General features: G+C 46.5%; 1 protein-coding gene across 3 annotated transcripts in view; it reads left to right on the forward strand.

The window, feature by feature from the left end:
• Positions 1-10042, forward strand: part of Socs7 (suppressor of cytokine signaling 7) — a 42137-nt gene extending 32095 nt beyond the window's left edge. For all 3 annotated transcript variants that reach the window (XM_057774477.1, XM_057774478.1, XM_057774479.1), the window contains 3 exons: positions 2184-2319; positions 2734-2886; positions 4919-10042. In XM_057774477.1, the coding sequence (XP_057630460.1) occupies positions 2184-2319; positions 2734-2854 (257 nt within the window). In that variant the 3' untranslated portion in view covers positions 2855-2886; positions 4919-10042. The remainder of the gene's footprint in view (positions 1-2183; positions 2320-2733; positions 2887-4918) is intronic.
• Positions 10043-10522: the final 480 nt, after the last annotated feature.

Consider the following 10522-nt stretch of genomic DNA (forward strand, 5'->3'; position numbering starts at 1 on the left):
AGGACAGGTACTCAGAGGAGCCACCTAAGAAAAAATTTCTCCCAAGGTTCCCTTTACATGTGGCAGAGCCACCATGATCCTTTCCTTAGGTGGAGCAGGTGCTGAGGGCGGGCGGCCTTTATTATTTTCTAACTAGTTATGTCTGCAGTATTTCTTTCCTTTTTAAGATGTATTTTTTTTAGGGTACATGAGTGCTCTATCTGCATGTGTGCCTTTAGACCAGAAGAGGGCATCAAATCCCACTATAGATGATTGTGAGCCACCATGTGATTGCTGGGAATTGACCTCAGGTCCTCTGGAAGAGCTCTTTTTTTTTTTTTTTTTTTGGTTTTTCGAGACAGGGTTTCTCTGTGGCTTTGGAGCCTGTCCTGGAACTAGCTCTTGTAGACCAGGCTGGTCTCGAACTCACAGAGATCCACCTGCCTCTGCCTCCCAAGTGCTGGGATTAAAGGCGTGCGCCACCACCGCCCGGCTCTGGAAGAGCTCTTAACTGCTAAGTCATCACTCTAGTTCTGACTGCAGTATTTCTTTGGATAGGACTCTGGCTAAGAAAAGAATTCCTAGCTGGGTGTGGTGGCATATGCCTTTAGTACCAGCTCTCTGGGAGGTAGAGTGGATTTCTGAGTCCAGTTGGTCTATAGAGTGAGTTCCAGGAAAGCCAGGGCTACACAAAGAAACCTCGTCTTGAAAAACAAAAAAACAGAATTCATTCAGTATCTTTTCAGCCTTGTTTTCAATTTGCTTCTCTTATTATCCATAGTTCCTTCATTTATGGAAACCAGCACATTATTATTTTATTTGAATGTGTTTTCGTGTCTTGCCATTCTTAGTGGGTGTTTGTTCCGTGGCATTGACTGTGGAATTGGGCTTTTCCAGCATAGAGCTCGCTGATCCATGTGGGGGTGTTTGCTGTGGGTCCTGGCAGGCCCTTGAGCTCATGTTCTCAAGCTGGCTGTAGTTCTTTCGGAAAAATCATCATCTTTGTCACTGTAACCCAGCCTGATGCTTCAGGGGTAGAAAGGGAACAATGAGGGAAGGATGGGACAGAGCTGTCCTGGTCTGGCCTGAAAAGACAGGTGCAGGAGTGGCAGTTTTGCCAGTAGCTCTCCCTTCTATACCTGTCCTTTCTGCTTACTAGTTGGTATGTCGTGGGGCCTTTGAGAGCTTCAGTGATTTATACCAGCACTGCTGCAGAGAGGGTTTGTAGTGAGTCTCTTTCTGTCCCGCCAGTCAGCTCCTAAATACTGACATCATTCTTAATTATGAAAGCTTGGTCTTAGCTTAGGCTTGTCCCACTAGCTCTTATAACTTAAATTAACCCATATTTTAAAATCCATATTCTACCACGTGGGTTTTACCTCTGTCCCATTCTGTGTGGCCAACTTGTTCCACATCTCCATGGCCTCTCTGCCTCTCTTCTTCCCAGAGTTCTCTCTGTGCCTAGAAGTCCCACCTAGACCTCCTTCCTAACTATTGGCCATTTAGTTCTTAAATAAACCAATCAGAAGGTGCCTTGACAAAGACATCTTCACAGTGTACAAAAAGATTCCACAAGAAAGGCTAAACTTTAAACACACATAACCCTTTCTGGTAATAAAGGCTGTTCAAGCCATTGTACCTCTGAACATCCTGAGCCCTGATGTTCAGGATATTGCTAGATAATACTGAACAACCATCTCACATTCCCAATAGGAAGACATTGGGTTCTTGTCCATTCCTGAGACCCTCAGGCCTGTGATTGGCCCCAAGGAGTCTCTAGCTTGGCCTCATTTATTGCACTGTTTTCCACAGTTAGGAGTGATTTTGGAAGCTAGGTGTGGTGGCCCACACCTATGGTACCAGTACTCAGGAAGCTGAGGCAGGAGGATTGCTGTAGGTTGAGGCTAGCCTGTCTACATAGTGAGTTTCAGTTTAGTCTGTGCCATGTAGCAAGACCCTATCTGGAAAAAAAAACAAAACAAGACAAAATGTTTCTGGGAAGGTTATCAGAGGACACTAAATTCTGTGAGTAACACATGGTAATGGTGCTTCACAGATGACTGACACAGCCCTTTGGGAGGGGTTTTGCACAGGGTATATGCATAAGCTCTAACATAGCCTTATGACGCCCCCCACATTTCTCTTCTTCTGTCATTAGCTACATTACTCTGTCTGAAAATTTCCCTTTGTTTTCATTCTTAAAGGACTGCCACCAACACCAGTACAGCTGCTCTATCCAGTGTCCAGATTCAGCAATGTCAAGTCCCTCCAGCATCTTTGCAGATTCCGGATTCGGCAGCTTGTGCGAATAGATCATATCCCGGATCTCCCACTGCCTAAGTATAATGGGTTCATCAGGATTAGGGCAGGGGTGGTGGATTAGAAATGCCTTTGAAGCTTGCAGGTTGCTCCCAGAGGCCAAACCCAGTATAAAATACTGGTAGGCAGTATTCTTTCATTTCCCCGTGTCTTAGCACTTAACTCTAGAGTTGTATCATTGGAGCAAAAAGAAAGCTATGTCTGTTGGCCTCACTCTGCAGGCCTTGGGCAGAGTGCAGAGCAGTAAAATGAGGGAGACAGAAGTGTGTAAAGAGTGAGGTGAGAATTTTATCAGGTTGGCAAAGACTGTTCAGTAGTCGTAGCCAATGGAGAAGGGAGGGTTCAGCAAGAGAGGTTTCTTAAAAGAGACAACAGTCAATTTCCTGAGAAGTGTTCTCTTAAACAGTACACCCTGTGTCTGTTTGCTTTTCACAGACCTCTAATCTCTTACATTCGAAAGTTCTACTACTATGATCCTCAGGAAGAGGTGTACCTGTCCCTAAAGGAAGCGCAGCTCATTTCCAAACAGAAGCAAGAAGTGGAGCCCTCCACGTAGCAGCGAGGGCCTCTGCTGTTCAGCATAAGAAGGTAGGAACACCCAGCCTCTTTATCAAGCCACTAGACACTTCCTGAGTATACTTCTGACCCACCCATTTGTCTGATAATTGGTTCCCTAGTAGGTACATACTTCATTTGAAGAAAAACACAACAGGCATGAAGGCTTAAAGCAGTGGTTCTCAACCTTAATGCTTCAACTCTTTAATACAGTTCCTCATGTTGGGGTGATCTCCACCCATAAAATTATTTTTGTTGTTACTTCACAACTGTAATTTTTGTTACAGTTATGAATTGTAATGTAAATATTCTTAGAGATAGAGGTTTGCCAAAGGGGTTGCAACACACAGGTAAAGAGCTCTTACGTCTCTTACAGAAGACCCAGGTTCAGCTCTCAACATCCATACAGCAACTCAAAACCATCTGTAACACCAGTTCCAAGGAGTGTGGTGCCCTCTTCTGGCCACTGTGGACACCAGGCTTCCATGTGCTACATATCCACTTATGCAGGCAAACACTTAATACATACAGTAAAAGTAAAATAAATACAGTTTATTTTCCTTTGTAAAGAGTGAGACAGAAAAAGAGAGCTGGGGATACATAGTTCAGTAGGAGAGTGCTTGATTGCTAGTACTACTAAAATTTTTTTGGCATCTGTGGTTTAATATGGCATCCACATGTTTAATCCCAACACTTGGGGGTAGAGGCGGGTAGATGTCTGTGAGTTCAAGGCCAGCCTGGTCTACAAAGTGAGGTTCCAGGACAGCTGGGGCAGCAGAGAAACCTGTCTGGGAAAACAAACAATAACAACAACAAGAAACCCCAAAAATAATAATTTGTTTTTTTTAACCAAGAAGAACATGGTGTTATACACCTGTGATCCTAGTGTTTGAGAGGTGACAGCAAGAGGATCATTATCCAGACCCAGTGTAAGTGGCGGGGTGGCATACTATCAGCGGAAGTAAGGCAGCCACAGTGACTTCATATGCAGCCTTCTCATGTGTGCCGAAGCTCATCTCCAGGTTACTGAATGCATGATACAGAAAGCAAGAGCCCCAAGGGGAGATAAACTTGGAAGGAATTCATGTATGTTTTATTTTCAGAAGACGTGTTTTAGCAAGGCTCAAAACTTGAGATGGGGCATGAGAAAAAGCAGCCTGCCTTTTATCAGCCACTATAGAGTAGATGTTCAAAAGGGTAAGTTAGACTGGGCATGGTGGCACACACCTGTAATCCCTACATTGAGGGGGAGGCCACAGGGTCAGATTTCACAGTTGGCCTCAGCTACACAGCAAGTTTGAGGCCAGCTTCGTGGGATCCTGTTTCAAACTACCCCACACACATACACCAAAAATAGATAGGTAGGTAGGTAGGTAGGTAGGTAGGTAGGTAGGTAGGTAGATAGATAGATAGATAGATAGATAGATAGATAGATAGATAGATAGATAGATAGAGGAAGGAGGGAGGGAGGGAGGAAGGAAGGAAGGAAGGAAGGAAGGAAGGAAGGAAGGAAAGAAGGAAGGAAGGAAGGAAGGAAGGAAGGAAGGAAGGAAGAGTGAGAGAAAGAGTCTGAAGAGATGACTCAGCAGTTAAGACCACATACTGCTTTTGCACAGGACTTGAGTTCAATTTCCAGCACCCATGTCCAGTAGCTTACAACTATTGAGAAGTAATAGGATCCTTCAGTTAGAGCATGATTTCTGTGGGTGCTGTGCCCTGCAAGAAACTTACAACAACAGGAGCACATTCAGAAGGCCTCAGGTGTTGGGGGGTAGGGGCTCCAGACATCGTCATACAGGAGGATATGTTTGGACTAAAAATACAATTAACCAGAGTATTAGGGTGGGCAACTGAAAGAAGTCTTTGAGGGTTTATGTCCTTTATGGCTTTGTGATACAGGACAAGGATCAAAATGAACAGAGGCAGCTGAACATCTGCTGGTACAGTATTGTCCAGCTGCCATTCCGCTGTGGAGCTGATCTCTCACCTCCAGTGCTGGTCTAGCCTCTCACGCTCTGCTACGCTGTTTGAACTGTGGTTTTTGTTTTGTTTCCCTTTTACCTAGGTGTTTTGATTGCCAAGCTCCAGTTTGAAGAACCAAATGAAGCTACCACAAAAGAAGAACTTGGCAGAAAGAGAGAATAGAGAGGGTTGTGATTCCCGGCACAGACTTTGGTTAAACTGCAGCTCTGGGGCTTCAAAGAAGCACACAACCATCCTCCAAGTGGGGCTCCCTGTTCTACCCAACCCTGTGCCACCCCAGAGATGAGCTCCTTGGAAAACTGGAAGAAGTCTTAACACTGTTTCTTTTCATAAGTTATGTTTTGATATTTACATTTCTCAGTGTAGAAAACTCAGTCAAAGGCAGCTGGGGTTTGTACCCGTTGAAATGAAAGTGGTGTTGGAATGAGCAGGTCAAAGGAAAGGGGAGGGAGGGCTGGTGGGTCGGCTGGTGCCAAAGGCAGCATTGAAATCTTTTCCATGACCCTGGGGGAAGAGCAGGGGAGCCAGAAACGTAAAAAAGAATGAGATTGGTAGTTTCTGAGGAAAGGCGTCCGATTCTCATCTCCAGCTTCGGTAGATGAGTGAAGGGGTGATGGGTAAAGAGAAACTGGCTGGTCTTGTTGCTGGAGGAATAGTGACCCCCCCCCACTCCTTTCCTTTAAGGTTTACAAACCTGATTTCAGAACCGCCTCTTATGGAATCGGTGTTCATTTTGTTGTGCTAAATTCCTTAATCTCAGTGACCCGAGGCAAACCCAGTTCTCCCTCCATCCTCACCCTTTCCACCCTCATAACTGTACATTTCCCTTTGGTTATAACAACACTCCTATTGCTTCTGCCAGCTGTCAAGGCAGGAGTGTTTCTTGTCACCTGGGCAGTTCAGAGCTCCAGTCCTGGGCTGCTGAGGTTAATGGCGCATGCTTCCAGGTTCTTCATGGCAAAGCATACAGCTGAGGAGTCAGTGTTCCCCCATCTGTCAGCTAGTGAGAGGAAATGTGGAAGAAGTGAGAAACAGCTATTGTGCTTCTAAAGGAGCCTGCGTGTCTCAGCCTTAATGGGATTTCCATAGAGCAGAAAGAGTCTCACAATCATAGATTTATCATTGTCATCCCACCTCTGGGATGGAGGTGGCAAGGGCTTCCTCATTTTCCCACGTTCATTCTTGCAACCCAGATATTTCCTGAGTCAGACCGCATTGCCCTTCCTTTCCTGGGAAGTCTGTCAAATGCTAGTTTGAAAGTCGCCTGTTTTCCAGATGGATGTGAAGAGAGGGAAGAATGTCAGTGCTTGAGTTGTCTGTGTCTGAAGCTTGCCATGGCCAGTCATTGGCTACATAAGTTGTCTCTACTACAGTTACTCTGGAAGAAGTAACGGTCAAGATGAACAGTGTAGTTGTTGGGTCTTCTTTACTCTCCTCTAGTGTTCCATATGACAGCCTTTGAGTTCTCTCTGCTTGTATCTCCCTTATATGACAAACTGAACATCATCAGGTTTGGAGTTCGGGTGGTTTAGGTGAAGCCCTGTGTCTTGGAAAATTAGAAAACTGTATCTTCTGGAAAGTGGCCTGTGGGCTCCCTCTGCATGGAATCACCTTCTTCCTCCTTTAGCTAAACAGAAAGGGAATGAGCTTCCTCACCTAGCTGGAAAGAAATGAACTGTGTGCGTGTCAGTCTAGCCCACTTCTGACATGTCTCATGGTACCCTTTTCCTCCTTGACTTCATATGACCAACAGCATAAGATCAGAGATTGGCGTACCTGTAAGCTCTGCCTCATACATACAGAAAGGGCTGTTCTGCAGTAGAGCCCCAAATCTAGAATTCATAGAGATCTTCAAGTGGTTTTGGAAGGGATTCTTTCTCCAAGTTCAGCCGCTCATAATTTAAAAATTAGTGTTCATCTTGTGTTTGCATGACTCTGAGCTAAGTAGTGTGGAAGGACATATGAGGTAGAAGACAAGACCCCTTCCCTGAGGGAACTGTAAAGTGACTGTTGCATGTGAAGGAACACTCACTGCAGCAGGAGATCCGGGGCCGTCGTTAAAGATAGAGTGGGTGTGATCAGGGTAGACCAGATGGTCTAGGAAAGCTCTGTGGTGATGAGGCTTTGGGTTGTAGGCGAGGGCAGTGAAACAGAACACTCAAACTAAAGTACAGGAAGAGAAATCTGCATGACACGTGTGCAGCTACTTTAAATAGCATCAAAATCCTACTTGACTGCAAAGATCTAGATTGAAACTTCCCAGTAGTTGCACAGGTCTGAAGGCTAAGGGGGTGCGAGGGTGTGGTGGAGGACAAGACCAGAAGTCAGCAGACACCTCTGTGGTCCTGGGGTTACCAGTGGAGAATTTATATGCTCAGGTGCAAACCAGTCCTGCTACAGAGCACGGGCAGTCTCACCCTTTGTGTCCTGGGAAAGTGGGTTGTACTGTGCTCACGATCTGCATGTATTTCAGACACAGACCCTTTCTTGGCAGAATGGGCTGCAAAACAGCAGTGTGGGAGACAGCTCCATGAGGCCTGGCTTGGCACATGGGAGCCTTGGGTAGAAGAGAGTGGTTGGAGAGAGCAGTACTGCAGGCTGCCTGGAGAAGGGAGCAGGAACAAGGCCAGAAGCCAGCATTGGCCTTCGCCCTTTGCCCATGCTGCGCAGTTGTAGTGGAAATGCAGTCTACTTGTCTCTGGTGGTTATGTGCCAATCACAGACCAGGGAAGGCTGTCACTAGAGACCTGCTGTGGAGTTGTGGTTGAGGATCACTACTCCCAGACCCAGCCTATAATCTTCACTTGTTTATAACCTTCCTCAAAACAGATATGTGCCAGTGTGAGCTAGTGACAACCACTGCTGCAACCTGTTACTACTTGAAATGCATGCCTGTGCCAGTAGCATAGGCATGAGGGAGCAGGGGCTTGGCTGTGGGGTCCAGCTGTCCTGGTTTGATGTTTAGGCTAATCATGGCCTTGGCCTTGTCTCCTGCTTATGCCAAGGTGAATAAAATGTAGATGGCAGTGCCAGCCTCTTAAAAGCCTGGAAGTGTCCCATAGTTTCCTGTTTCTCCTTTCCCACTGTCACTTAGGCTGAGCTGCTGTTTGAGCCGAGCAGGGAGTAATGGGATGGCTACACATTCCCTTCTGATGCATATCCCATAAGGAGTAGGGAACAGTGCAGAGTACAGCCCCAGGGCGCCTTCCCCATGCTCCTAGAAGGGCATGGCCTACTTGAATCCCCTATCCCAGTGGGAAGTAGGGATAGGAGAAATTTCCCCAGGTAAGATATTTTCCTTCCTTGTTGCCTCTCCTGATTTTTGAGCCCAGGAGTCAGAGGTCAAGTCACTGAGATGGAAGGAGCAAGGTCTAGAAGTCTATGTGTATCCTCATTTGTAGAAGTCTTGTCTGCAGTTGGGATGTTGGGATATCTCCACTGGCGGGGACTAGGATTTGTTTTCCACTTTAAGAGAATGGCATGCCCCCTGTGTGGAGGGGAGGAGCTTTGAGTTAGACATTTTCCCTATGGGAATCCTCTTGGTCTGGTTTGTGGGAAGAGGGGAGTGGATATGTGGTTTTTATTTCTGGTCATCAGCACAGCTGTCCTTACACTGAATTTGTGCTATTGCATACATGTAGCCATCTTTCTTTTCACTGCAGCAGTGTTTATCAGTAGTTCAAAATGATTTATTTGCTCCTGGGGAGTAAAATCTTTTTTATTAAAAAGAAAAAAAAAAAGGAAAAAAAAAAAAAGAAAGAAAGAAAGGTGTGCCCCATTATGATAGCTGTAGAATTTCTGGGCCACAAGAATCAAGTCTGCAAGTCCCCATGCATGGTACATCCTGTTTTGGCATTGGAGCCTTTTGTGCTCAGTACAGTGTGCCAGGAGGCCTTCCTTTAACAAGTGGAGAAGAACGTTTTGGGGAGTGAGATGGGACTGAATCACCGAGAGGGCTCTGGGGACTCGGTGCTGCAGTTGAAAATAGAGTACCAATTCAGTAATCTGCCAGAGAGGGAATCTTTCTTTTTGTGCAGATTTCATGTGTCCGTGACCTTTCATTGCTTCCTGGTGTCCTGGTAAGGGTCATCTAGTCTCTTCTGGTGTCCCTCTTGTCTTTCCTGTCCTTTGTCCTGTCCCTTCCCACTTCATCTACCTCCCGGAAAGCCAATCCTGCATGCTGAGTTTGTGACATGCCTTCACTCCCATTTCATCTTCAGAGGGTTTAAGAGGGTCCCTGGAGCTGCTCCCTGCCCCACCGATCCTCCTCACAATGCCAAGAGGCATCAAGGAGCAAACAAAAGCAGCCAGCTGTAGCGGGCACACAGCAACATTGGATCGCAGCTGGACTGCGATGGCAGCTGCTTCTGGAGACAGATAGGGAAAACAAGACAGTCTTCTTCAGCCCCCTTGGGTGTGACCCCCACTGTGTACACAGCTCAGTGGACAGTGGCCTGGTCTGACCACTCCATCCCTGGTGCTCCCAAGAGGGACAGGCAAGATCCAGGCACCGCTCTGGGCAGGCCAGACATTGGGATGCCCACACTGGTGCTGCATGGCACAGGCTCTGCTGTGCATTCTGGTGGTTTTTCAGAAACTGCGTGCTGAGGGGTGTCATTCTGGACTCAGTGGCTAGAGGGTTCTTCACTAGAGGGGAGCCATACCCCTGCAACCACTCTGTCCTGCTCAGCCACCCCTGTCCTCCGAGCCAAAGCCTGGCCTGGTTTTTGTCTTCCCATTTAGTTTTCCTTCTTATTCTCCCTTTTTGTGCTTAATTTATTAAAATAGTTGCTGTATAATTTATTTTCATAAAGTATAAAAAATAACTAAATGGTTAAAATAGACTTGCAGGCCAATCTTAAATGGGTGGGGGGTCTGGGGTGGGATGGGGAGAGGAAAAGATGTTTTGATATAAACAAAACAAATGCACTTTGGGTGTGTTGGTATTTTTCTGGGCATAGAGGGGCGGGTGTTGGGATGTCCCTGTAGATTAGTTCCAGAATGGGGTGTCTGTAAATACTGTACCAATAGGCATGTTTGACTCTTGTAAAGGGACATTAGTAGCTGCTGCAGGTCCTGTTTGGAAACCCTGTGTATAATTCCCGGTTTTTTGTAAGTGTCAGTGCCGGAGACATTTGACTCTTGTGTTTGTATCTCCTTTTTATGATTGCTGTACCGACCCATGTCTTTTTGGGGAGGGATGAAAAGAGATTTGAAATAAAAATGTTTAGAAATGACCTGTTACTGGAATTCATGTTTTTCGGTCTCCTGTCTCTGCACCCTCCCTTGCATGGGGTCCCTGCACTGGCAGCCATGCAGAACACACCCAGTACCATCTTTAGAGTAAAGTTGTTGGAAAATTCCTGAGGCTGATGGCCACTGCCCAGAGCTGCCCTACAAAGTGCAGGAGCATTCCAGAGGACGTTGGGGAGAGTGGGCAGGTGCCTGCAGCCTTCCTGCCTGGGTGAGCCGAGGCACAGTGTAGAGTGGCACATTTTACGTGGCAGTAGCCATTCTGGTGAGGCTAGCCTTAAGCTTCCTTGCCACTTTTCCAGCCTGGCCCTCCCAGCTCTTGGGCAAGGCCATCACTTTCTTGATTGGTGCAGGGCTGTACTGGGAACTACTTCAACCCCACCTACACTTCCCCACTTAGTCTTCTGCTTTCTGCTTAAGGGACCAGTGTGCT

This window comes from Chionomys nivalis, chromosome 7 (assembly GCF_950005125.1).
Source record: "Chionomys nivalis chromosome 7, mChiNiv1.1, whole genome shotgun sequence".
Classification (NCBI taxonomy): domain Eukaryota; kingdom Metazoa; phylum Chordata; class Mammalia; order Rodentia; family Cricetidae; genus Chionomys; species Chionomys nivalis.